Source organism: Accipiter gentilis, chromosome W (genome assembly GCF_929443795.1).
Source record: "Accipiter gentilis chromosome W, bAccGen1.1, whole genome shotgun sequence".
Classification (NCBI taxonomy): Eukaryota; Metazoa; Chordata; class Aves; order Accipitriformes; family Accipitridae; genus Astur; species Astur gentilis.
The window spans coordinates 29,796,994-29,822,661 of record NC_064918.1 but is presented as its reverse complement, the minus strand read 5'-3'; the positions used below and the strand labels follow the sequence as shown (position 1 = coordinate 29,822,661).

At 46.4% G+C, this 25,668-nt stretch overlaps 3 protein-coding genes across 8 annotated transcripts in view; 1 reads left to right on the top strand and 2 right to left on the bottom strand.

Moving 5' to 3' along the window:
• LOC126035464 (uncharacterized) overlaps positions 1-25,668 on the bottom strand; it is a 440,127-nt gene that overhangs the window by 198,286 nt on the left and 216,173 nt on the right. For 2 of the 6 annotated variants that reach the window (XM_049794083.1, XM_049794084.1), the window contains one exon: positions 6,957-7,113. The exons of 3 other annotated variants lie outside the window; for them this stretch is intronic. The gene's annotated coding sequence lies outside the window, so the exon portion shown is untranslated. Of the gene's footprint in view, positions 1-6,956; positions 7,279-25,668 lie in introns of those variants that run through there. One more of the 6 variants, XM_049794081.1, reaches the window with a different exon arrangement.
• LOC126035469 (uncharacterized) overlaps positions 1-25,668 on the top strand; it is a 340,981-nt gene that overhangs the window by 129,504 nt on the left and 185,809 nt on the right. The window lies entirely within an intron of this gene.
• LOC126035491 (uncharacterized protein K02A2.6-like) overlaps positions 5,731-25,668 on the bottom strand; it is a 136,376-nt gene continuing 116,438 nt past the window's right edge. Inside the window, exon 2 of the mRNA XM_049794135.1 lies at positions 5,731-6,921. Within this exon, the coding sequence (XP_049650092.1) occupies positions 6,047-6,910 (864 nt within the window). The 5' untranslated portion in view covers positions 6,911-6,921 and the 3' untranslated portion in view covers positions 5,731-6,046. The remainder of the gene's footprint in view (positions 6,922-25,668) is intronic.

The following is a 25,668-nucleotide window of genomic DNA, read 5'->3' as shown; positions in this document are numbered from 1 at the left end:
GCGGCACAGAGGGATGGGGATGGGGTTTAAGGTCATCACACGTTATTTTCTGCTGCTTCACCTCCTCAGGGCGAGGGCTCATCACACTCTTCCCCTGCTCCAGCGTGGGGTCCCACCCACGGGAGACAGTCCTCCACGAACTCCAACGTGGGCCATTCCCACGGGCTGCAGTTCTTCACAAACTGCTCCAGCATGGGTCCTTTCCACGGTGTGCAGTCCTTCAGGAGCACACTGCTCCAGCGTGGGTCCCCTACGGGGTCACAAGTCCTGCCAGAAAACCTGCTCCGTGGGCTCCTCTCTCCACAGATCCACAGGTCCTGCCAGGAACCTGCTCCAGCGCGGGGTTCCCACGGGGTCACAGCCTCCTTTGGGAACCCACCTGCTCCACTGTGGACCTCCATGGGCTGCAGGTGGATATCTGCTCCACCGTGGACCTCCCTGGACTGCAGGGGAACAGCCTGCCTCACCAGGGTCTTCACCACAGGCTGCAGGGGAATCTTCGCTCCGACGCCTGGAGCATCTCCTCCCCTCCTTCTTCACTGACCTTGGTGTCCGCAGGCTTGTTTCTCTTACATGTTCTCACTCCTCTCTCCGGTGGCTGTTTCTCCCTGTCCCAACTTTTTTTTCCTTCTTAAAAATGTTATCACAGAGGCGTTACCACTATCACTGATTGGCTCGGCCTTGGCCGGCGGCAGGTCCGTCTTAGAGCTGGCTAGTATGGGCTCTCTTGAACGCAGGGGAAGCTTCCAGCAGCTTCTTACAGAAGCCACCCCTGTAACCCCCCCCCCCCACTACCAAAACCTTGCCATACAAAAACAATACGTGGTGTGGAATTATTGTTTGATTTTATGATTAGCGAACATGACTTATGGAGCTCGTGTATGACAGGGTGGCCATGGACTGATGCATGCATACTTTTTTGACACACCTATGCCCAATCTAAATTTATCTGTGACAACACTACACAATAACATCAACTTTCGCATGCATGAATGGATGATTAATGACAAAAATGAAAATCAACGAATTCCATCTTTGAAAGGAACTAAGGGAGATGCTATTTCAATAGGATGCTGAATTGAAAAATCACACTAGATGTATGACATCAACTTTACACATCATTATAAACTACACTGAGGGAAGACACAACATACATATCTGTCCTTTTAAACATGAATGTCGGTATATTTTTACTATATCTCATTCAGCACACATAATGTGTCTGTGGACAGACTTCAACTCTCATTCTGACCTAGGCCTTCAATTCAGGATTGAAATCAAATAACTAAATTTACCAACTCAGCCCCCCATCAAACTATCTCCTCACATTCATAATACTGGGCCCTACATAATTAAAAACATAGGACAACAAAGAGTGTTATTTAACTCGACATGGTCTCTCAAACGAGTGGAACTCTCAATGCAGGTCTACGTGTACTGAGCCTGTGTCCAGCAACCTCAACGGGACGAGAGGGTCTCTGGACCTGAGGACATACAAACGGACACTGTGGCTAAGCCAGAGACCCAACCCTCAACTATAACAGTCACTTCTGTAGTCAAGAAAAAACAATGGAAGCAGAGGTCAACTTGGTTAGTAAGGGAGGAAGAAGCTCCTCCTGAGAAGGAGCAGGAGGAAGAATCAGAAGCAGCAGCCTGTTCTGCAGCAGAGCAGCTGCAATAACAGGAGAGGGAAGAGACAGAAATCATAAACAAGTTGGAAAATACCCGATCCCTATCCCTGAGTGAGCTGTAAGATATGCGGAAAGATTATGACCACCAGCCAGGCAAGCAAATTATCACCTCGTTGCTCCAGTGCTGGGATACTGGAATCAACAGTGAGGAACTGGAGGGTAGGGAAGTACAGAAACTGGGATCCCTTGCTAGGCACTGGGGAACTGACAAAGGTATTGGAAGAGGAGCAACAATCTGCAGCCTCTGGAAGCAGCTCCTGTTGAGCATGAAGGCAAGGTATCCCCTCAAGGAAGATCTTGTAAAATATCAAGGCAAGTGGACCATTGTTGAGGAAGGTGTCCGGTATCTTAGGGACTTAGCGGTGGTGGAGGTCATCTACAGCAACCTGGAAAACAACCAGGCCTTCAAAGATCCAGATGATGTCCAGTGCATGTGGTCCATATGTTGGAAGTTTGTACCGGAACATACTGACATTGTATGCAAGCACCCTGGCAATAATGGACTGGACGGACATTGAGGCACCAGTGGTGGATAAACTGGCCTGTCAGCTCCAGCAATTCAAAGAGAATCTCTCTTCTTCCCTGACCCTATGGACCTACATCTCGGCTGTGGAGAAACTGTCTCAACAGTTCCAACAATTCAAAGAGAATATGTCTTCCTCCTTGTCCCTACAGTCCAGCATCTCAGCTATCAAGCATAGCACATGGAGTCAGCCTTCTTCTGCTCAAGAGAAAGAGAACCATGTACGCATGCTGCATGCCACCCTGTGGTTCTAGCTGTGCAACCATGAGGAGGACATGAGAAAGTGGAACGGTGCACCTACCACAAACCTGGAAGCCCACTGCGAGGAAAAACAGCAGACAAAAAGGGTCCATCCAGGAAGATGACTGCTCTGTTTTCTGTAGAGCAACTCCCCAGACACAGTGGAAGGGCTGATCATACTTCTGATCCTGATAGAGATTTCTGGTTTGCAGTTCAAGGAGATAGGTAATGAATGCTCTGACCAGGAATAGAGGGGCCCTGCCTCCAGCCAGGTGAAGGAAAGGGATGACCAGGTTTACTGGACTGTATAGATTCGATGGCCTGGCACATGAGACCCCAAAAAATATAAGGCTTTGGTGGACACTGGTGCACAGTGTACCCTAATGCCATCAGGGTATAAGGGCACGGAACCCATCTGGATCTCTGGAGTGACAGGGGGATGCCAACAGTTATCTGTCTAAAGGCTTGTAAGAGACTGAATTGTTATCTTGAACCATTTGCCTCAAAGATTGTTAGGTGTGAGGGACTGGGCCATCATCTCAAGGAACTGTGAGCTGCTTATCTCGAGCCCTTTGTCTCTTAGATGGCCTGTTTAAGCAGGACACTCCTCTGTCCATAAGGATGATTACCAGGCCATTGAGGCATCCAGGGGAGGAAACAGGCTGGAACTGACCTGGTGTTGATCACGCGAAGAAGGTCGTGTGATAGACAAAACCTGCAGTGCATGACATCATCGAAATATGCCCTATAAAAACCCGTAGAGGCAAGCTGTGGGGGCCTTCTTCACCACCAAAGAATTGAAGATTGAGGACCAACGGGACGCCGCTGGATCCGTGGTGGTGACCGTCCTTGCAACTTCCACCACCGACTGCTTGCCTGAGGACCAATGGGACGCCGCTGGATCCGTGGTGGTGACTATCCTAGCAATCCTATCCCAACTGCTTGCTTGATTTCTACCGTTTCTTCCATTCTATCCTGTCGCCACCATTTTCCACTTTTGATACTTCTGATAATAAAAGCTCTTTTGACTATACGGCATTTGACCTCATTTGTGTCTTAATCTCCCTCTTGGGATCATATCAAAACCTTCCCTGACATTGGATCGGGACAAGGCTGAGGTGAGCTTAACGGGGGACAAGTGGGAAAAGCACCCCATTGTGACTTGCCCAGATGCCCAGTGTAACTTTGGCATAGACTACCTCAGGAGAGGGCACTTCAAGGACACAAAAGGGTACTGGTGGCCCTTTATTGTAGCCACTGTGAACACAGAGAAGATTAAACGGCTGTCTACCTTGCCTGGCCTCTCAGAGGATCCTTCTGTTGGGGGATGCCCAGTATATAAACTGGGGGGAGTTGGCTGCAGCTCAGGGGTTGACTGGGCATTGGTCAGTGGGTGGTGAGCAATTGCATTGTGCATCACTTGTTTTCTATGTTCCATTATTGTTGTTGTTGTTATTATTATTATTTTCCCTTCCATATTTGACTTGTTAACCTCTCTATCTCATCCCAGTTTTACTTTTTTTTCCCGCCAATTCTCTCCCCCATCCCAATCAGTGGGGGAAGTGAGCAAGTGGCTGTGTGGTACTGTCGTGGTTTCAGCCCAGCCAGTAACAAAGGACCACGCAGCCGCTCGCTCACTCCTCCCGCCCCCCTCTGGTGGGATAGGGGGGAGACAGAGGAAAGGAAAAAAAAACCCAAAACTGGAACCTCGAGGGTTAAGACAAGGGCAGTTTACTGGGACAACACACACACACAAAAATTTACAACAACAACAATGGTACTAATGAAAGAATATACAAAACAAGTGATGCACAGTGCAACTGCTCACCACCCGGAACCCGACGCTCTGCCACTTCCCCCACCAAAAGTCGAGAGAGCTCCCCCCAGACCGCTCCCCACTTATATACTGAGCATGATGTCACATGGTATGGAATAGCTCCTTGACTAGTTCAGGTCAGCTGCCCTGGCTATGCCCCCCATCTCCCAGGTTCCTGTAAAAATTAACTCTATCCCAGCTGAACCCAGGACAGGTACTTAATTGCTGGCTGGGGTTAAACCATGGCACCCTATCATCCACAAGCCTCCTGAAAGATTAAACGATATAATGGACTGTTAAAGACTATGCTGAGAGCATTGGGTACTGGGGCATGGAAGCACTGGGATAAAAATTTAGCAGAAGCTACTTGGCTGGTTAACATCAAAGGATCTGCTAACTGCCTTGGTCCTGCCCAAACAAAGCCCCTACATACCGTGGGAGGAGATAGGGTCCCTGTAGTGCACATAGGGAAGTGGTTGGAAAAGACGCTATGAGCTGCTCCTCCCTTGGGAAAAAGCAAACCCATTCATGGGATTACTTTCGCTCAAGGACCTGGGTACACTTGGTGGGTAATGCAGAAGGATAGGGAAAACTGGTGTGTACCTCAAGGAGGTTTAACCTTGGGAGAAAATAATCCATGATTTGAGTTGTATGCTTTAGGAAGTACTACATCAGGAAACACCTGAACCAACAAAGAATGAGCCTCACAAGGAACCAGGTGAGTGCAGCAGTGACCCAACCCAAGCTAGTCTTTACGCCCATAATCCAACATGCTGCTTCTCCTGTCCTTGACTGATGGGGTCCAAGTCATTGACTGTTTGTCGTGGTTTCAGCCCGGCCGGTAACAAAGGACCACGCAGCCGCTCGCTCACTCCTCCGCCCCCCTCCGGTGGGATGGGGAGGAGACGGAGGAGAGAAAAGGAAAAGAAACTGGAACCTCGAGGGTTGAGATAAAGGCAGTTTACTGGGACAAACACAAAAGAGATTACAACAACAACAACGGCACTAATGAAAAAAGGTATACAAAAAAGAGTGATGCACAGTGCAACTGCTCACCACCCGGGACCCGACGCTCCGCCACTTCCCCCACCGAAAAAAACAGAGACCACCCCCCGGCCCGCTCCCCATTTATATACTGGGCAGGATGTCACATGGTATGGAATAGCTCCTTGGCTAGTTCAGGTCAGCTGCCCCGGCTATGCCCCCACCTCCCAGGTTCCTGTAAAAATTAACTCTATCCCAGCTGAACCCAGGACATTATCCACCCCTTATTCTATACCATCTACATCATGCCCAGATCTTACTTTTTTTTATTTTTTTTCCAATCAACCACTACAACTTTCCTTGTCTTATATATAAGTATATGGACTCCACCCCCTGACCTCGCACACACACACACGGTGTTCCTTTAGCCTATGGGCTATCCCTCTAATGTGTCCATCAATTTTGGGGCTCTATCTGTTGTAACAGTTCTTCAGGATAAGAGAGAGATGGTGTGAGATGTTGGGTTGTTGTACGCTGCCTCTGGAACTTGTGGCTAGTACATTTGGTGCAACTCATGCCCCTGGTCTGCAGGTCGAAGATGTTGATCTTGAGGAAATTGGTGGGTGCCAGTTCAAGTTCTATCGCTGTTGTACTTGGCTCAGTTTCAAAAGTCCATCCTGTAGTCATTTGGATAATTCTCACAATAATACCCTTGATATGGCATATAGACACTATAGATACAATGACATGCATTGGCAGGTTATTTAGCAGTTAAATATCATACAGCCCAATTCACTGGCTATTCTCTCCCAAAATCAAATCTCCCTGAGGTACACATCGAACCTCCCCATCCTTCTGCATCACCCACCAGGTGTACCCAGGTCCTTGAGCAAAAACAACCCCTTGAATGGGTTTGCTTCTGCTTGAGGGAGGACTAACCCAGACTGTCTTTCCTAACATACTCCTCATGCGCACTACAGGGACTTTATCCCCTTCTACAGTATGTGGATCTCTTGGTTGGGCGGGGCCAGCCCGATTGGCGGATCCTCTAGTATTAACTAACCAGGTGGCTTTTGTTAAATGTGTATCCCAATGCTTGAAAGTTCCACCCCCCATCGCTCTCAATGTAGTTTTCAGCAGTCCATTGTACCGTTCAATTTTTCCGGAGGCTGGTGCGTGATAAGGGATGTGATACACCCACTCAATGCCATGTTCTTTGGCCCAGGTGTCTACGAGGTTGTTTCGGAAGTGAGTCCCGTTGTCCGACTCGATTCTTTCTGGGGTGCCGTGTTGCCATAAAATTTTCTCTTCAAGGCCCAGGATAGTGTTCTGGGCAGTGGCATGGGACACAGGGTATGTTTCCAGCCACCCAGTGGTTGCTTCCACCATTGTAAGCACATGGCACTTGCCTTGGCGTGTTCGTGGGAGTGTGATATAGTCAATCTGCCAGGCCTCCCACTGTTTATATTTCAGCCATCGTCCTCCATGTGACAGGGGTTTTTGCCGCTTGGCTTGCTTAATTGCAGCACATGTTTCACATTCATGGATGACCTGTGAGATAGTGTCCATGGTCAAGTCCACCCCTCGATCTCGAGCCCATCTATATGTTGCATCTCTTCCCTGATGGCCTGAGGTATCGTGGGCCCACTGAGCCATAAATAGCTCACCTCTACGTTGCCAGTCCAGGTCCACCTGAGACACTTCAATCTTGGCGGCCTGATCTGCCTGGTGGTTGTTTTGATGTTCTTCCGTGGCTCGACTCTTGGGTACATGAGCATCTACGTGACGTACTTTTACCACTAGCTTCTCTATCCGAACAGCGATATCTTGCCACAGTGCGGCAGCCCAGATGGGTTTACCTCTGCGCTGCCAGTTGCCCTTCTTCCATTGCTGTAGCCACCCCCATAGGGCATTTGCCACCATCCACGAGTCAGTATAGAGATAGAGCACTGGCCACTTTTCTCTTTCAGCAATGTCTAACGCTAGCTGGATGGCTTTCACCTCTGCAAACTGACTCGATTCACCTTCTCCTTCAGCAGTTTCTGCGACTAGTCGTGTAGGACTCCATACAGCAGCCTTCCACCTTCGATGTTTTCCCACAATGCGACAGGACCCATCAGTGAACAGGGCATATTGCCTCTCATTTTCTGGCAGTTTATTATACAGCGGGGCTTCTTCGGCCCGTGTCACCTCTTTCTCTGGCGACATTCCAAAATCTTTGCCTTCTGGCCAGTCCGTAATCACTTCTAACATTCCTGGGCGACCGGGGTTTCCTATGCGAGCTCGCTGTGTGATCAGTGCGATCCACTTACTCCACGTGGCGTCAGTCGCGTGATGCGTAGAGGAAACTTTCCCTTTGAACATCCAGCCCAGCACTGGCAGTCGAGGTGCTAAGAAGAGCTGTGTTTCAGTACCAACCACTTCTGAGGCGGCTCGAACTCCTTCATATGCTGCCAAGATCTCTTTTTCAGTTGGAGTATAGCGAGCCTCGGATCCTCGATATCCCCGACTCCAAAACCCCAGAGGTCGGCCACGGGTCTCCCCAGGTGCTTTCTGCCAAAGGCTCCAGGTAGGGCCATTCTCCCCAGCTGCAGTGTAGAGCATATTTTTAATATCTTGTCCTGTCCGGACTGGCCCAAGAGCTACTGCGTGAACAATCTCCTGCTTAATCTGTTCAAAGGCTTGTCGTTGCTCAGGCCCCCATTTAAAATCGTTCTTCTTCCGAGTAACTTGGTAGAGAGGGCTTACAATTTGACTGTAATTTGGAATATGCATTCTCCAAAAACCCACAACACCTAAGAAAGCCTGTGTTTCCTTTTTATTAGTCGGTGAGGACATAGCTGCTATTTTGTTGATGACGTCCACAGGGATCTGACGACGCCCATCTTGCCATTTTACTCCTAAGAACTGGATCTCCTGCGCAGGTCCCTTGACCTTACTTTCTTTTATGGCAAAACCAGCCTTCAAAAGGATTTGGATTATTTTCTTCCCTTTCTCAAAAACTTCTTCTGCCGTGTTGCCCCATACGATGATGTCATCAATATATTGCAGGTGCTCTGGAGCTTCACCTTTTTCTAGTGCAGCCTGGATCAGTCCATGACAAATGGTGGGGCTGTGTTTCCACCCCTGGGGCAGTCGATTCCAGGTGTACTGGACGCCCCTCCAAGTGAAAGCAAACTGAGGCCTGCACTCCGCTGCCAAGGGAATGGAGAAAAATGCATTAGCAATGTCAATTGTGGCATACCACTTAGCTGCCTTTGATTCCAGTTCATATTGAAGCTCTAACATATCTGGCACAGCAGCGCTTAGCGGTGGCGTGACTTCATTCAGCCCACGATAATCTACTGTTAGTCGCCATTCCCCATTGGATTTCTGCACGGGCCATATGGGACTATTAAAGGGTGAGTGAGTCTTGCTGATCACTCCTTGGCTCTCCAGTTGGCAAATCAGCTTATGGATTGGGATCAGGGAGTCTCGGTTGGTGCGATATTGTCGCCGGTGCACCGTCGTGGTAGCAATTGGCACCTGTTGTTCTTCAACCTTCAGCAACCCCACAACCGAAGGGTCTTGGGAGAGACCCGGCAGGGTAGACAGCTGTTCAATCTCCTCCGTCTCCAATGCAGCTATACCAAAGGCCCAACGGTACCCTTTTGGGTCCTTGAAATACCCCCTCCTGAGATAATCTATACCAAGGATGCACGGGGCCTCTGGGCCAGTCGCAATGGGGTGTTTATGCCACTCATTCCCGGTTAGACTCATTTCAGCTTCCAATACGGTTAGCTCTTGGGATCCCCCTGTCACACCAGAGATACAGATGGGTTCTGCCCCTTTATAACTAGATGGCATTAGGGTACATTGTGCACCAGTGTCCACTAGAGCCTTATATTCCTGTGGGTCTGATGTGCCAGGCCATCGAATCCACACTGTCCAGTAGACTCGGTTGTCCCTCTCCTCCACCTGGCTGGAGGCAGGGCCCCTCTAATCCTGGTTAGAACATCCGTTACTCACTTTCTGCACACGTAAATCGGAAGTCCCTTCAAGGGGATCGGAAATGAGATCAGCCCATCTACTGCGTCTGGGGGACTGCTCACGGGAAACTGGAGCAGCAGTTTTCCAAGAATTCTCTTTTCTGGTTGCTTTTTCTCGCAACTCCTGTACCCGTGCATCCAAGACTGAAGTGGGTTTTCCATCCCACTTCCTCATGTCCTCTCCATGGTCACGCAGGTAAAACCACAGGTTAGCCCGTCGAGTGTACTTTCTCTCTCCTCTCTCTTGGGCAGAGGAACGCTTACTCCCAATAACTGCGATGCGGGCCTGTACAGGTGAGGAGGAGGACAGATCCACTTTGAATTGCTGGAACTCTCGGGACAACTCCTCCACAGCTGAGACACAGGCCCGTAGGGAGGAAGAGAGACTCCCTTCGTATTGCCGGAGTTGGACAGCCAATTCATCCACCGTTTGTCCATAGCCTTCTCTCCAGGACATTACTGCCAATGAGTTGGCATAGGTTGGTGGTGCACTTCGTAGAAACTTCCGCCACATGGGTTGTGTGCATTGGACTTCATCTGGATCTGTGGGTGACTGCGCATTTTCTGGATCATTGTAAATCACCTCCAGCACGGCTAATTCTCTCAGGTACTGAATACCTCTCTCCATGGTGGTCCACTTGCCTTGGTGACATGTAACTTCATCCCTGAAGGGGTATCTTTCCTTTACACCTAACAAAAGTCGCCTCCAGAGGCTGAGGACTTGTGTTTTTCTCCCAATCGCCTTGTCGATGCCCCCTTCCCTAGACAGAGATCCCAGCTGCTTGGCTTCCTTACCCTCTAATTCCACACTACTAGCCCCGCTATCCCAGCATCGGAGCAGCCAGGTAACAATGTGCTCACCTGGGTGGCGGCTAAAATCTTTTCGCATGTCACGCAACTCACTCATGGATAGAGATCGGGTAATTATTTCAGGTTCTGCCTCTACCTCCTGTTCTCGCGATGACCCTGGTTCATCTTCATCTCTCGCTAAGCGAACTGATTTCTTTGTGTGTTTCTTTTTCTGTACAGGGGCGACTGATACTGGCACAGGCTGGTTCTCTGGTTCAGCTGCAGTGTCTGTCACCGGGGTAGGGGTAGTCATGGTACCTGTTGTCGTGGTAGGGGCAGCCACGGTGCTTGTTGTCGGGGTAGGGGCAGCCACGGTGTCTGTTGTCAGGGTTTGGGTAGCCACGGTACATGTTGTCCTGTTTTCCATCTTTTCCCCCTTTTCCCCCCGAGGGTGCTGCATAATATCAAGCAGTGTTTGGTAGATATTGGCCAGAGCCCAGCACAGTGCAGCGAGTTGTATGTCTTTGGAATAGCCACAGCATTTTTCTTTCAAATATTCTGTCACTTCATAAGGGTTCTGTAGTTGTTCGGGAGTGAACTTCCAAGTCACTGGCGGTGAGAAGTTCTCTAGATACTTGCCCATATGCTCCCACATGCCGTGCCACCCATGAGTCTCCAGCTTTGGGGGAGATCTCTGAGTGGTACTCTTAAAGAGCGTTTTTGTAGCCCTAAACAAGACCTGAAACATATTCAGGAGGCATAGCACTAACAGCACATTGGCTTGCGCATCCCAAGGATATTCAAAATTCTCAAAAGCTGTTGTAATTAGTCGGAAGGAGAAGAGGGAGGTGAACGGACGGGGGGAGGTATCCCCCCCTAATTTCCCCATGGATTGGGTGTAATTACCAATAAAATCCGACAGAAGGCGCCCAAAGTATGGAAATGATATCACTGCCTCATACAGATACCAGCTTAACCTCATGACCAGTGATGTAATCATTTCATAAGTCGACATTGCCCAGTACAGCAAAATGATAATCCCAATCACTCTCCCAGAGATGAGATACGCAACTACAGGCAATACATAGAGCATATAAGAGCTTACAAAACGCCACCATGTAAACAAATGAAACAACATTGTGACTAACATCTATATATCTAAGAAATGCGTTTGGCAAATTTGTTTCAACACGCTCTGGCCAGATCTGTCGTTATCTCAACCCTTCTGCCCCACGTTGGGCGCCAAAAAGGACTGTCGTGGTTTCAGCCCGGCCGGTAACAAAGGACCACGCAGCCGCTCGCTCACTCCTCCGCCCCCCTCCGGTGGGATGGGGAGGAGACGGAGGAGAGAAAAGGAAAAGAAACTGGAACCTCGAGGGTTGAGATAAAGGCAGTTTACTGGGACAAACACAAAAGAGATTACAACAACAACAACGGCACTAATGAAAAAAGGTATACAAAAAAGAGTGATGCACAGTGCAACTGCTCACCACCCGGGACCCGACGCTCCGCCACTTCCCCCACCGAAAAAAACAGAGACCACCCCCCGGCCCGCTCCCCATTTATATACTGGGCAGGATGTCACATGGTATGGAATAGCTCCTTGGCTAGTTCAGGTCAGCTGCCCCGGCTATGCCCCCACCTCCCAGGTTCCTGTAAAAATTAACTCTATCCCAGCTGAACCCAGGACACTGTTGTACTGGGTCTGGCTGAGATGAAGTTCACTTTCCCCATAGCAGCCCTCACAGTGCTGTGCTTTGTATTGGTAGTGTCATGGGTTAACCCCAGCCAACAACTAAGCACCATGCAGCCGCTCACTCACTTCACTGCCCAACCATCCAGTGAGATGGGGGAGAAAATCGGGAAAAGAAGCAAAACCCATGGGTTGAGATAAGAACGGTTTAATAGAACAGAAAAGAAGAAACTAATAATGATAATGATAACACTAATAAAATGACAACAGTAATAATAAAAGGATTGAAATATACAAATGATGCACAATGCAATTGCTCACCACCCGCCGACCGACACCCAGTTAGTCCCCAAGCAGCGATTCCCCCACCCCCGCTCCCTCAGTTTATATACTAGATGTGACATCACATGGTATGGAATACCCCATTGGCCACTCTGGGTCAGCTGCCCTGGCTGTGTCCCCTCCCAACTTCTTGTGCCCCTCCAGCCTTCTTGCTGGCTGGGTATCAGAAGCTGAAAAATCCTTGACTATAGTCTAAACATTACTTAGCAACAACTGAAAACATCAGTGTTATCAACATTCTTGTCATACCTAGCTCAAAAACATAGCACTGTACCAGCTTCTAGGAAGACAATTAACTATCCAGGTAGCTAGAAAGGTGTTGATAACACACCAGTGTTTTGGCTACTGCTGAGAAGTGCTCCCACAGCATCAAGATGGTCTCTCCAAACCCCCAGCCCCCAAACGTCAGTAGGCTGGGGGTAGGCAAGTGTTTGAAGGGGGACATAGCCAGGACAGCTGACCCAAAATGACCAAAGAGATATTCCATACCATATGACATCTGCTCAGCAATAAAAGCTAACAGAAAGGAGGAAGAGCTGGGGGCATTCATTATTAAGGTGTTTGTCGTACAAAGCAACTGCTAAGCGTACTGAGGCCCTACTTCCTAGGAAGTGGCTGGGCATTGCCTGCTTATGGGAAGTAGAGAATAAATCTTTTTGTTTTCCTTTGCTTCCAAGCACGACCTTTGCTTTCCTTCATTAAACTGCCTTTATCTTGACCCACAAATTTTTCATCTTATTTTCTCCCCCCGTCCCACTGAGGAGGGGGAGTGATAGAGTGGCATGGTGGGCGCCTGGTGGCCAGTCAAGGTCAAACCACTACAAATGTTCTTACAGACATTTGGAAGGGGGCCCATAGAATGGGAGATTAATATCTGTGTATATGTCAAGGGGCAGCAGATAGTGGTTAATGAGGATGCATAAACCTGACTGCTGGATGTAAACATGGTTTAAGTATGTAGTATAAGCTGAAAGTCTTGGTAAGAGGGAATTTTGGAAATAAGAAATGCAATGGGAAAGGAAAAGAAACATGGGATTGAAGGTTCAAATATTGCAATGCAGCATGGGTTAGGTAAGTGGAAAGTTTTGAGTAGGGTATAGGAATTAAATGATTTATGAATGGTACAGTCAGAGGATACTTAGATGTGTAAGTAATGTGGAACCTGAGCATGATGCAAATGGTATGGAATGAGGGGGTGGAGATTTGTATTGGGTCTGGCTGAGATGGAGTTAATTGTCGCCATAGCAGCCTTCATAGTGCTGTGCTCTGTATTGGTAGCTAGAAAGGTGTTGATAACACACCAGTGTTTTGGCTACTACTGAGCAGTGCTGGCACAGCATCAAGGCTGTCTCCAACATTTCCCATCCCCTGGGTCCTTATCTTGACCTGAGCCCTTTGTTATATTTTCTCTCCCCTGTCCAGTAGAGGGGGGGAGTGATAGAGCAGCTTCGGTGGGCACCTGGCCTCCAGCCAGGGTCAACCCACCACAGAATTGTACTGGGTTTGACTGGATCAGAATTAACTTTCTTTCTAGCAGCCTATATGGTGCTGTGTTTTAGATTTGTGTCTAAAATAGTGTTGATAATGCACTAGTGTTTTTGGTATTGCTGAACAGTGCTTGCACAGAATCAAGGTCTCTGTTTCTCACTCTGCACCCACAGTAAGTAGCCTAGGGGTGGGAAAGAGGTTTGGAGGGAAGACAGCAAGGACAGCTTACCCGAACTGACCAAAGGGATATTCTGTACCATATAACATCCTGCTCAGCAATAAAACCTGGAGGGTAGTCTTTCTAAAGTAGCCATTGCTTGGAGACTGGCTGGGCATCCTTCTACTGGTGAGAGATGGTGAGGGACTGCCTTTGCACCACATTATTTTTTTTTCCTTCACTTATAAAAATATCGTTATCCCAACCCACAAGTTTTTCTCACTTTCCCCCTTCTCATTCTCATCCCCATCCTGCAGTGGGGGATAGTGAGTGGGCAGCTTTTGGGAGCTTAGTTGCTAGTTGCAGTCAACCCACCACACAGCTACAGAAGTAGTAGCAAATCCACCACCAAATCTAATTTAACTCATCAGCACAAAGCTCTGCACAACACAAAGAGATCTGGCATTGTTTTTTTCCCCCCATCTATGTTAAATGTTATGGATTTCAGTCTTGACTTAACAAACCTTGCAAGTTACAGGAATGAAATATATGGATACATAGAAATATATTCATGCCATTCAGAAAGGCAGAAAAAAGCCTATGTATCGTACAAGTGAGACGGGAAACCAAAGAAACCTTAGTAGATATAGTAGATATATAAATGTAGATAGGAATTGTTTAATAATTATCTAGCTTATAATGAAGTTAAAGAAGTTTCAATAAGAGGTAGACATGGCCCAAGGGGATGAGAAGTGATGTTTAACGCTTGCATTGTTGAGGCTGGCTGGGACAGGAGATAGTCCCTGATAAGAAGCAGCAGTGGCTCCAAAAACCAGCTAAGACCGGCCTTGTGATTTGGACAAATGCCAAGGGACAACTGAGTCTGCGCAGGGACAGAAGGTTAAGAGTTCACCGTGAAGAAGACATACAGCCTTCATCTTCACGACCACCAGACGACCACCATAAGGAGGCACTGCGCAAGCGCAGTTGAGAGAAGGCTATGGAAATGACTTCCTAGAGCTAATTTTAATATGAAGCAGGGATAGGTAATGCCTATGTATAGGCGTATTGCGAAACTCTATGTATATGTAACACTTGACTGTATAAATTTAAAGTGAACTCCCAAATCAGGCGCGCACGACTTTGGTGGGACTACCCCCCATGCTGCCCAGCGCTGAATGAACATACCTACTTTACAATCTCACTGATTGTGGAGTCTGTTTTCCGCATGTCACAAGTCCCTTCAGAATATCACAAGTGACATAACCCATAGGCTTTGGATGAGCTCACAAAAATGACCTAAAGCCACAATTAATATTCTAAAGCTTGTAACTGTCAAATACAATTAAATACTTACACAAATACATAAAAGACATTTCTTTAATACCCATGTTTGGGTTTTGAACGTGACCATTTCTGTACTTCAGAAGGAAAACTGTTTTCTTACAAAGATGAAAATCAGAAGCAATGCTTTTGGTTTTTTCTACATTTTGTGCAAATTGTTAAATCCTGACAAAATTTCAGCCCTACATGATGATAATTATAGAAATGTACAGAAAAAAATAAATAATTACAAAAAAGAACATATAAAAACAATGTAAGTCTAGATTCAATAAATTTTAGTAGTTGGAAATACCAGGACTGAGGGCTTGACTTACATGACTGTATGAGGTCTGACTGGGATGGAATTAACTTCCTTCATAGCAGCCAGTGATGTGTGAGAGACTGAAAGAGTTAATGTCTCAAACATTGTGGTGGGGCAAGTTCTGCTTAACGACTAACTCTGCATAACAAGGAACTCTACCTAGCAAGGAACCACAGGTGAAAAGAAGGGATCAGCAGAGATCAGCAACGGGATGGGGAGGGTGTGCTGGAGGGTGCACAGCTTCCTGTTCTCTTGTGCTGTTCTGATATGCTGAGCAGGACAGCTCACTATGCAGGGAAGGGGAAGTTACTCCCCAAACGACCCCCCAAGCCCAAAGGCTCACAAACCGCTCATGACACCTAATTACCCTAATGCCCGCCCAAAGGAGGGGCAAGGATGACAAAAGGACACAAACTGAAGCCCCAGGTTGTGCAAGCCCACCGGAACTGAACCCCTCGGCTGACTGGACCCCACGGCTGACTGAACCAACGCTGGACCCAGGACCAGTGAAATCTTTCTCTTCTCTCTCTCTCTTTCCCTTTTCCATAATCCCTACACCTCATCCCTTAAGACATAAAACCGTTGACCAAGTCTGGGACTAGGAGTGGATCTAGCCACCCCTATGCTCCTCTCTGAGAAGGAGTCTAGAAAGCAAGGGGGTCCACTGTGAACCTCATGACTCAACGGGAGGGCTCCCCTTATTGTTTTCCCTGAACTGATCTCCAAATAAGCAAGGCCTGTAGTATATGTTTCATGATGTAGGGTTAGCATATGTTACACAGTTTACTGATATAGTTTCATGCCAGTTTGTTGTGAGCATACCAATTTTGGTGGTGAGCATGCCAATTCTTGTTGTGAGCAAATAAAAATTGAGTTTTGTGAGTTAAAGGATCCCTGGTGTTGTTTCACCTTAATCCTGACCTGGGAATCAGCAAACCTGAGTCATTGTCCTGAGAAATTGGGACGTGACATGCTGTGCTTTCAATTTGTGGCTAAAACAGTGTTGATAATACACCAATGTTTGGGCTATTGCTAAACAGTGCTTGCACAGCGGCAAGGGTTTCTCTCCCCATCTCCATCCTCAAAGCAAGGAGGCTGGGGGTGGGCAAGATGTTGGGAGGGTACATAGCCAAGACAGCTGACCCAAACTGACCAAAGGGATATTCCATACAACATGTGGTGGGTCAAATGTGACTCACTGCCAGGCACCCAAGTTCCTCTCTCACTCCCCCTCCTCAGCAGGACAGGGGGTGAAAATAAGATGAAAAAAGCTTGTGGATCAAGATAAGGACAGAGAGATCACTCACCGATTACCTTCACAGGCAAAAAGGACTCAACTTGGGAAAGATTAATTTAATATATTGCCAATTAAAAAAAAAAGTAGGATAGTGGAAAAAAAAAAAAAGACAAAATTAAAAACACCTTCCTCCCCACCCTTCTTCCCAGACTCAACTTCACTCCTTCATTCCTGACTTCCCTACCTCTTCCCAACTGAGCAGAGCAGGGGGGACAGGGAATGGGGGTTGAGGTCCGTTTATAACACTTCATTGCTGCTGCTCCTTCCTCCACATGCTCTTCCCCTGCTCCAGCATGGGGCCCTCCCACAGGATACAGTACTTCACTAACTGCTCCAGCGTGGATCTTCTCCATGGGGTGCAGTCCTTCAGGAAAAGACTGCTCCAGCGTGGGTCCTACCAGAAAACCTGCTCCTGCATGGGGTCCTCTCCACAGGCCACAGTTCCTGCCAGGAGACTGCTCCAGCATAGGCTCTCCACAGACTGCAGCTTCCTTCAGGGCATATCCACCTGCTGCCACATGGGGTCTTCCACAGGCTGCAGTATGGGTATCTGCTCCACCGTGAACCTCCATGGACTGCAGGGGGACAACCTGCTTCACCATGGTCTTCTCCACAGACTGCAGGGGAAATCTCTGCTCCGGCACCAGGAGTACCTCCTCCTATCTTTTGTCACCAACCTTGGTGCCTGCAGGGCTGTTTCTCTCACATTTTTTCCTTACTCCTCTCTCTCATGGTTGCTATGCAATGTTTTTTACCCTTTCTTAAATATTTTATCACAGAGGCACTATCAGCTTTGCTGGTTGGCTCAGCTTTGGCCAGCAGCGTGCCCACTGCAGGCCTAGCTGGAACTGGCTCTGTCCAACACAGGGGCAGCCCCTGATCTCTTCCCACAGAGTCCACCCCTGCAGCCCTCCCCCCCAAAACCTTGCCACATAAACCCAATACTCCATATGACATCATGCTCAGCAATAAAAGCTCAGGGAAATGAGGAGGAAGTGGGGAAATTTGTGGTTACGGCATTTGTCTTCCTAAGGAACTGTTATGTGCACCGAGACCCTGCTTTCCAGGAATTAGCTGGACCTGCCTGCCAATGGGAAGTAATGAATGAATTCCTCTTTTTGCTTTGCTTGTGTGTGCAGCCTTTGCTTTCCTTATTTAACTGTCATTATCTCGATCCACAAGTCTTCTTGCCTTTCTTCTATTTTCTCCCCATCCTGTGGGAGAGGGGAGCAGGCATTTGGCTGTTGGCTGGGGTCAACCACCACAATGACACCAATTCTGAGAGATTAAGCTAATAATTTGTGAGATATTCTGAAGGTATTGTATTTCATTTGGGATTCCCAGTCTTAATGTCTCTACTGAACTAAACAGACTAGGCCAGTATTTTTACCCAGTAGCCAAGGAAAAAATCCATGTTCCAGTTCCTTAGAAAAGTGTACTAGCCAGCAGATTATAGAATGTTTCTCTTACTAAAATCTAGTCCCAGAATAACCAATATCCTCTTGGTTAAACATTTGCCTAGGATTAAGACTTGGCTTACTTCTCAGAGACAATTTCATAAAAGTAATTTTTAGTAAACAATGGAAGAAAATTAAAATGTCATTGCAAATGATATAATTGTAAAATATATTTTCTGTAGCCTGAAATATTTGTCCTACAGCAAAGGAACATGTCACAGTGCATTTAGTTCATTTAAAAAAAAAAACCCACAACAAGACAAAAACCCAAATTTGTACTTCATCTCTTCTGCCTCAAATCACAAAGGAGGAAACACACCTAGAACACAATTCTGTTACAGGTTATAGGTTGTATAATACTGCATATTCAATTACCCAATTAATCTCATAATTAGCAATCCTAGAGGAAAGGAGAAGAAAGCATTATTTAGGGATAAACTACTTTGGTAACAATAAAATTGTTATACAGGAATATAACTGACTTCAATATTTCACACAGTTGAGGTTTTGTTGTTTTTTTTCTTTGATCCAAGCTATTGAAAAGACCTTTTTCATTAAAACTATGTATGATTTGGAAAACAGAATTCATACACTGATATGACTGATCCAATGAAAAAGAAAGAAACAAGTTAAATATGGATAAAAGGAAGCACCATTATTAACATAGTATTTCCTGACACTGTCACAGGAGACCTAGATTTTAGGAGGATTCAAAACTGAATTGAGTTATATGCATAACAAGAACAACCAAGGTTGCAGTAGCAAGATAAAAATTTATAAAAGATATTAATCATAAGATTTCATAGCACAAGGCAAATACTAAATTTCAGGGATTAGGATGAATTAAAAATGGAGAGAGCATGACTCTCCAGTACAGTGGACAGATAGTGCCTAAAAGGATCAGAGCCAGAGTTGGGGAAGGGGACATGTCAATTCTAATCCTTGACAAACCACTCTGAGTAAACAATAGTTCTGCTTTCAAAGCAAAGTTCAGCAAGTAATCAAGAAAGTAGAGAGGCCACACGCACATTGACTAATAGAAATAAAATCCAAAATACCCAAGAGCTGCTCTTTCTGTAGTTCTGTATATCATCTTTATCAAATGAGGTCCAGTAAGAGAAGCTACTGTAAATAGACATTCAGTTAAAAGAATGTTCTAATGCATGAATATAAGTGAACCAAACTGAAGTGACATAAGCAAACTTAAAGCAAAATTTTATTTTTCAGTGTTCTTGTTCTAATTTGTAATCTTATTTTAAAATATATAAATATATGCATATAAATTTCCTTTCTGCAGCCATAATTTTGTAAGACAGCATAATGTTTGAAATTTGTTGATACAGTAAGAATGAATCTTATTTTTTCCACAAGATTTGCTTTAATTTTTCAAAGTCTGTAACAGCATTAGTTAAAGCTGCATTATTACTGGAATATCAATCATTCAAAATCAAAGGAAGTTTCTTAACAAGCTCTACTGCGATTCATTTGTTATATTCACTAGCAACTAATTCACTCCTAAAATTTTCCTTTATCTTGCATTTTACATTTTCTCTGAAGATACTGTGCTCCTACTTTACACACACACACCCCCACACCCCAGAAGGAGGAAGAGTTTGGGTTTTGTTCTGTTTTTTGGTTGGTTTGTTTGTTTTTAAAGTTGATACCATCAACTGGAATCAGTTGACATCTAAAGAATCTGAAGTAATTTGCTGAAGAAAAATTTCAGAAATAGAAGCTTTAGAAATTAGAAACAGAACTAATCATTATGCACTTAAAACTAAGCCGACTACCATTTTTTTGTGACATAACATAGCAGAACTAGATAAAGGTTTTCTTTTCTTTTCTCCTGTACGTGTATGTGAGGAAAGAGGAGGGAAGAGGAGGAGGGGAAATTACACAGCAAAGATAATGCTGAATTCTCAGAGAAGACATTGTAACAAACTGAGCAGTCTGAAGGTATTTTTCTCTCACAGATATAATTTCATTTATCATCATCCAAAATATTCTTTCTTAATTTTTTTCACCCTACAGCAGAACCTGATGTATTGCCTTCCATAAAAAGCAGTGAAGTACAAGCTCACAGTCATAAAATGTTAATTATGCTCAAACTTCTCAAAAATATAATGTTGCGTCAAAGCATAAAGAAGTTTGGCAGAAAATAAACCCCCTTGCATTCCAGCTTGTCCTCAGATATCAGAGGGGCTGGGGGCGGCTAGGCTTAGATTCTGAGTGATGCCCAATTCAGCACTGTAAGTCCGGTCATGTTCAATACATTGAACTACCATGATTACGGATGCACGAATAGTGTACTGTACTTTCAATTTAGTCGCGTTCAATGAACTATCACAGCCAGACTTAAGGAGTGTGGTCGTGTTCAATGAACTATCATGACTAGATTTAATGAACAGTACAGTTTATTAAAGCAACAGCAGTACAGATTCTTTTGGATTGCCGGTGATAAATACACTGTCTGCAAAGCACATGCAAATACCAAGAATATGAATAATACAGTTGACTACAAATGCGTTAGATTATGGAAAAACTCTAGAGATTTCTAAGTTTCCTGGGGAAGCACTCGGTATAACCGAATGTTCAAATCTTACCCAATAGGCATCCCTATAAACAATTTTGTTAAGAGAAGTTATAAGCAGCTGCCGTCTCCAGCACCTCCAGGCCCAGGGATTTGTCCTGTCTGGCTGCTAGAGCCCAGACCAGAGGGTCTCTGCCCCAGGCCAATGGACACGGTTTGCAGGTCCAACCAGTAGTAAAGCTGAACATGTAGCCCAGAGATACACGCACACACACACACAAAGGATATACATAGGACATTGACACAGCCAGCTACATAGACTGCCACAGACAAGGCACTGCCTTCAACAGAGCTGACATATAGGACTCACGTAAAACATAAGCATAGACAGCCAGGTGCCCTTCCTCTTCTTTGGCTGGTAGAGACAGAAGGTCACTAGTGAAGGCACACACACGACACTCTCCAGGTTCACAGCCACTGGTGCCGAGCCCCTCACCTGCCTCACTCATGCCGGTCTCTCCCAGTAGCTGGCACTCAGGACACACACTGGTCTCATCCTGGGTGCTGGAGACCCTTACTCCCTCCAGCCACTGGCACCAAGACCCCCACTCACTCCAGTTGCTGACACCACAGGCCGGGGTGCCTACACCCTTGGCTTGACTCCAGTTGCTGCCACCAAATCCACTCACACTGGTCCCCCCAGTAACTGGCACTCCAGACACAAAGTCTGTAGGATGCGTCAAAGTGCTCCTAAGAGCTATAGCCCCTCCAAATACTAAAGCCGAGACCCTTGCTCGCTCCAGGTGCTGGCACCACAGGCCTGGGGGCACCTGCACCCCCAGTCTGACTCCAGTTGCTGGCCCCAAATCCACTCATGCTGGTCTCACCGTTAGCTGGCACCTCATCCTTATAGCACTCGCACACACACGGGATAGAGAGTGAGATTACACAGAAAGGTAGTTAAGAAAGGATTTAATGAGAAGATGGGACAGACTGTGGTGATCAGGCACATGGCTCAGTCAGACAAGCATACTCTGACCCACAACAGTTTACATGTGACTGGCCCCTTTTATATCCCTTTCTGTCTATTCCTCTGCTATTCCTCCTTGATTCCCTTTCCCTGCATATTCCTTCATCAGTTTGCATAGTTCCACCGACACACACCACACCATGCCCCCCCACAACATCCAGGACCCAGAGGTTTGCATCCTTATCAGTTGTAAAGTCCAGATTGACCATGAAGTGATACCTGCAGTTTCTTGATAGCCCATCAATTAGTGTGTGACTGAAAAGGTTGGTTTCTCCCCCTTTTCCTTACCATCCCATTTGACAAAGACCTCAATCAGATAATCTTACTGAAATAAATAAACATTCTCACACCCCACATGCCCTTATCAATTACTGTAACTGCCAAGTTTGGTTCTTCTTATTGTCTCTGTTAAAGTTTATCAGTCAGATTTGTGCCTCTATATGTATTGCTTCCCCCTTTTCTTTGTGTCCTGGTTTAAACCCAGCTGGTAACAAAGCACCACGCAGCCGCTCCCTCACTCCTCCTCCCCCCACTCCGGTGGGATGGGGAGGAGAATCAGAAAAGAGAAAGGAAAAGGGGGGGGGGAGGGGAAAGAACCTCGTGGTTTGAGATAAGGACAGTTTACTGGAACAACACAAAAAGAGAATTTACAACAACAACAACAATGGTACTAATAAAACAAAATACAAAACGAGTGATGCACAGTGCAACTGCTCACCAACCAGAACCCAACGTTCTGCTATTTCCCACATCGAGGGAGAGCAAGCCTCCCCCAAGCCCACTCCCATTTATATACTGAGCATGATGTCACATGGTATGGAATAGCTCCTTGGCTAGTTCAGGTCAGCTGTCCTGGCTGTGCCCGCTCCCAGCTTCCTGTGAAAATTAGCTCTATCCCAACTGAACCCAGGACACATTGTCATCACATTTGATAAGGTCCTTGGTCAGATAATCTTAAGGGAGCAGATGCTCTCTCATGCATATACCCTTACAAATTTTACCAACATGAACATGTTTTCTAATGAAAAGCATGCTGGAAATAGATGACAATAAAAAAGCCAAGGCAATATAATTTTCCTCAGAGTTAATAAATAAAATAATCTACAGATTCATCAAAATGTATGTTCTAGAAACTGTCATGGTTTAACCCCAGCCAGCAACTAAGCACCACGCAGCCGCTCACTCACTCCCCCACACCCAGTGGGATGGGGGAGAAAATCAGGAAAAAAGAAGTAAAACTCCTGGGTTGAGATAAGAATGGTTTAATAGAACAGAAAAGAAGAAACTAATACTGATAATGATAACACTAATAAAATGACAACAGTAGTAATGAAAGGATTGGAATGTACAAATGATGCACAGGGCAATTGCTCACCACCTGCCGACCGACACCCAGCTAGTCCCCGAGCGGCGATTCCCTCCCCGACTTCCCAGTTCCTATACTAGATGGGACGTCAAATAGTATGGAATACCCCGTTGGCCAGTTTGGGTCAGGTGCCCTGGCTGTGTCCCCTCCCAACTTCTTGTACCCCTCCAGCTTTCTTGCTGGCTGGGCATGAGAAGCTGAAAAATCCTTGACTATAGTCTAAACACTACTTAGCAACAACTGAAAACATCAGTGTTATCAACATTCTTCGCATACTGAACTCTAAACACAGCACCATACCAGCTACTAGGAAGACAATTAACTCTATCCCAGCTGAAACCAGGACAGAAACAGGAGAATAAAACCATACCCTATTGTCGTAGTTTGTACGGAGCACACAATCGTCCTATGCAAACTCACTGGCAATAATGACCTGGAAAGACAAAGAGGCACTGACAGTGGATGAAGTGGCTTGCCAACTCCGTCAATACAAAGAAAATCTCTCTTCCTCCCTACAAGCCTGCATTTCGGCTGTGGAGAAGCTGTCCCAGGATGTCCAACAAATCAAAGAGGATATGTCCTACTCCACACTTGTAAGGACCAATGTCTCAGCTATTAGGAGTGAGCGGTCTTCTGCCCAAGAGAGAGAATATAGAAGGTACACACCGCGAGGTGCCCTGTGGTTTTACCTATGTGATCATGGAGAGGACATGAGGAAATGGGATGGAAAACCTACCTCGGTCCAAAATGCACAGGTACGTGAGCTGTGAGGAAAAAACACCACAAAAGGGGATTCTAGCAGGAAAAATGCCGCTCCAGTTTCCAAACGGAGTAGAAGGGCTGATCTTATTTCTGATCCTCTTGAAGGGACTTCTGAGCCAAATTTACGAGAAGTGAATACTGGATACTCTGAACAGAATTAGAGGCATCCTGCCTCCAGCCAGGTTGAGGAAAGGGATAACCGGGTCTATTGGACTGTGTGGATTCGATGGCCTGGCATGTTAAACCCACAGGAGTATAAGGCTCTAGTAGACACTGGCTCACAGTGCACTCTAATGCCATCAAGTCATAAAGGGGCAGAACCCATTTGTATTTCTGGTGTGACAGGGGGATCCCAAGAGTTAACCGTATTGGAAGCTGAAGTAAGCCTAACTGGGAATGAATGGCAGAAACACCCCATTGTGACTGGTCCAGAGGCTCCGTGTATCCTTGGTATAGACTATCTCAGGAGGGGGTATTTTAAGGACCCGAAGGGGTATTGATGGGCTTTTGGTATAGCTGCATTGGAGACAGAGGGCACTGAACAGCTGTCTACCCTGCCTGGTCTCTCTCAGGACCCTTTGACTGTGGGGTTGCTGAAGGTTGAAGAACAAGTGCCAATTGCTACCACAACGGTGTACCAGCAGCAATATTGCACCAACTGAGACTCCCTGATTCACATCCACAAGTTGATTCGCCAACTGGAGAGCCAAGGAGTGATCAGCAAAACTCGCTCACCCTTTAATAGTCCCATATGGCCAGTGCAGAAGTCTAGTGGGGAGTGGAGACTAACCGTTGACTATCGCGGCCTGAATGAAGTTACCCCACCGCTGAGCGCTGCCGTTCCAGATATGCTAGAACTTCAATATGAACTAGAGTCAAAGGCAGCCAAGTGGTATGCCACAATTGACATTGCTAATGCATTTTTCTCAGTCCCTCAGGCAGCAGAGTGTCATCCACAATTTGCCTTTACTTGGAGGAATGTTCAGTACACTTGGAATCGATTGCCCCAGGGGTGGAAACACAGCCCCACCATTTGCCAATGACTAATCTACACTGCACTGGAAAAAGGTGAAGCTCCAGAACACCTGCAATACATTGATGACATCATCGTATGGGGCAACACGGCAGAAGAAGTCTTTGAGAAAGGGAAGAAAATAATCCAAATCCTTCTGAAAGCCGGTTTTGCCATAAAAAAACATAAGGTCAAGGGATCTTCACTGCAGATCCAGTTTTTAGGAATAAAATGGCAAGATGGATGTCATCAGATCCCAATGGACGTGATTAACAAAATAGCAGCTATGTCTCCACCAACTAATACAAAGGAAACACAGGCCTTCTTGGGCGTTGTGGGGTATTGGAGAATGCATATTCCAAATTACAGTCTGACTGTAAGCCCTCTCTATCAAGTGACCCAGAGGAAGAATGATTTTAAATGGGGCCCTGAGCAACAACAAGCCTTTGAACAAATTAAACAGGAGATTGTTCATGCAGTAGCCCTTGGACCAGTCTGGACAGGACAAGATATAAAAAAGTGCTCTATACTGCAGCTGGGGAGAATGGCCCTAGCTAGAGCCTCTGGCAGAAAGCACCTGGAGAGACCTGAGGCTGACCCCTGGGGTTTTGGAGTCAGGGATACAGAGGATCTGAGGCCCGCTGTACTCCAACTGAAAAAGAGATATTGGCAGCATATGAAGGAGTTCGAGCTGCCTCAGAAGTGGTTGGTAGTGAAACATAGCTCCTCTTGGCACCCCGACTGCCAGTGCTGGGCTGGATGTGCAAAGGGAGGGTCTCTACACATCATGCAACTGATACCACGTGGAGTAAGTCGAT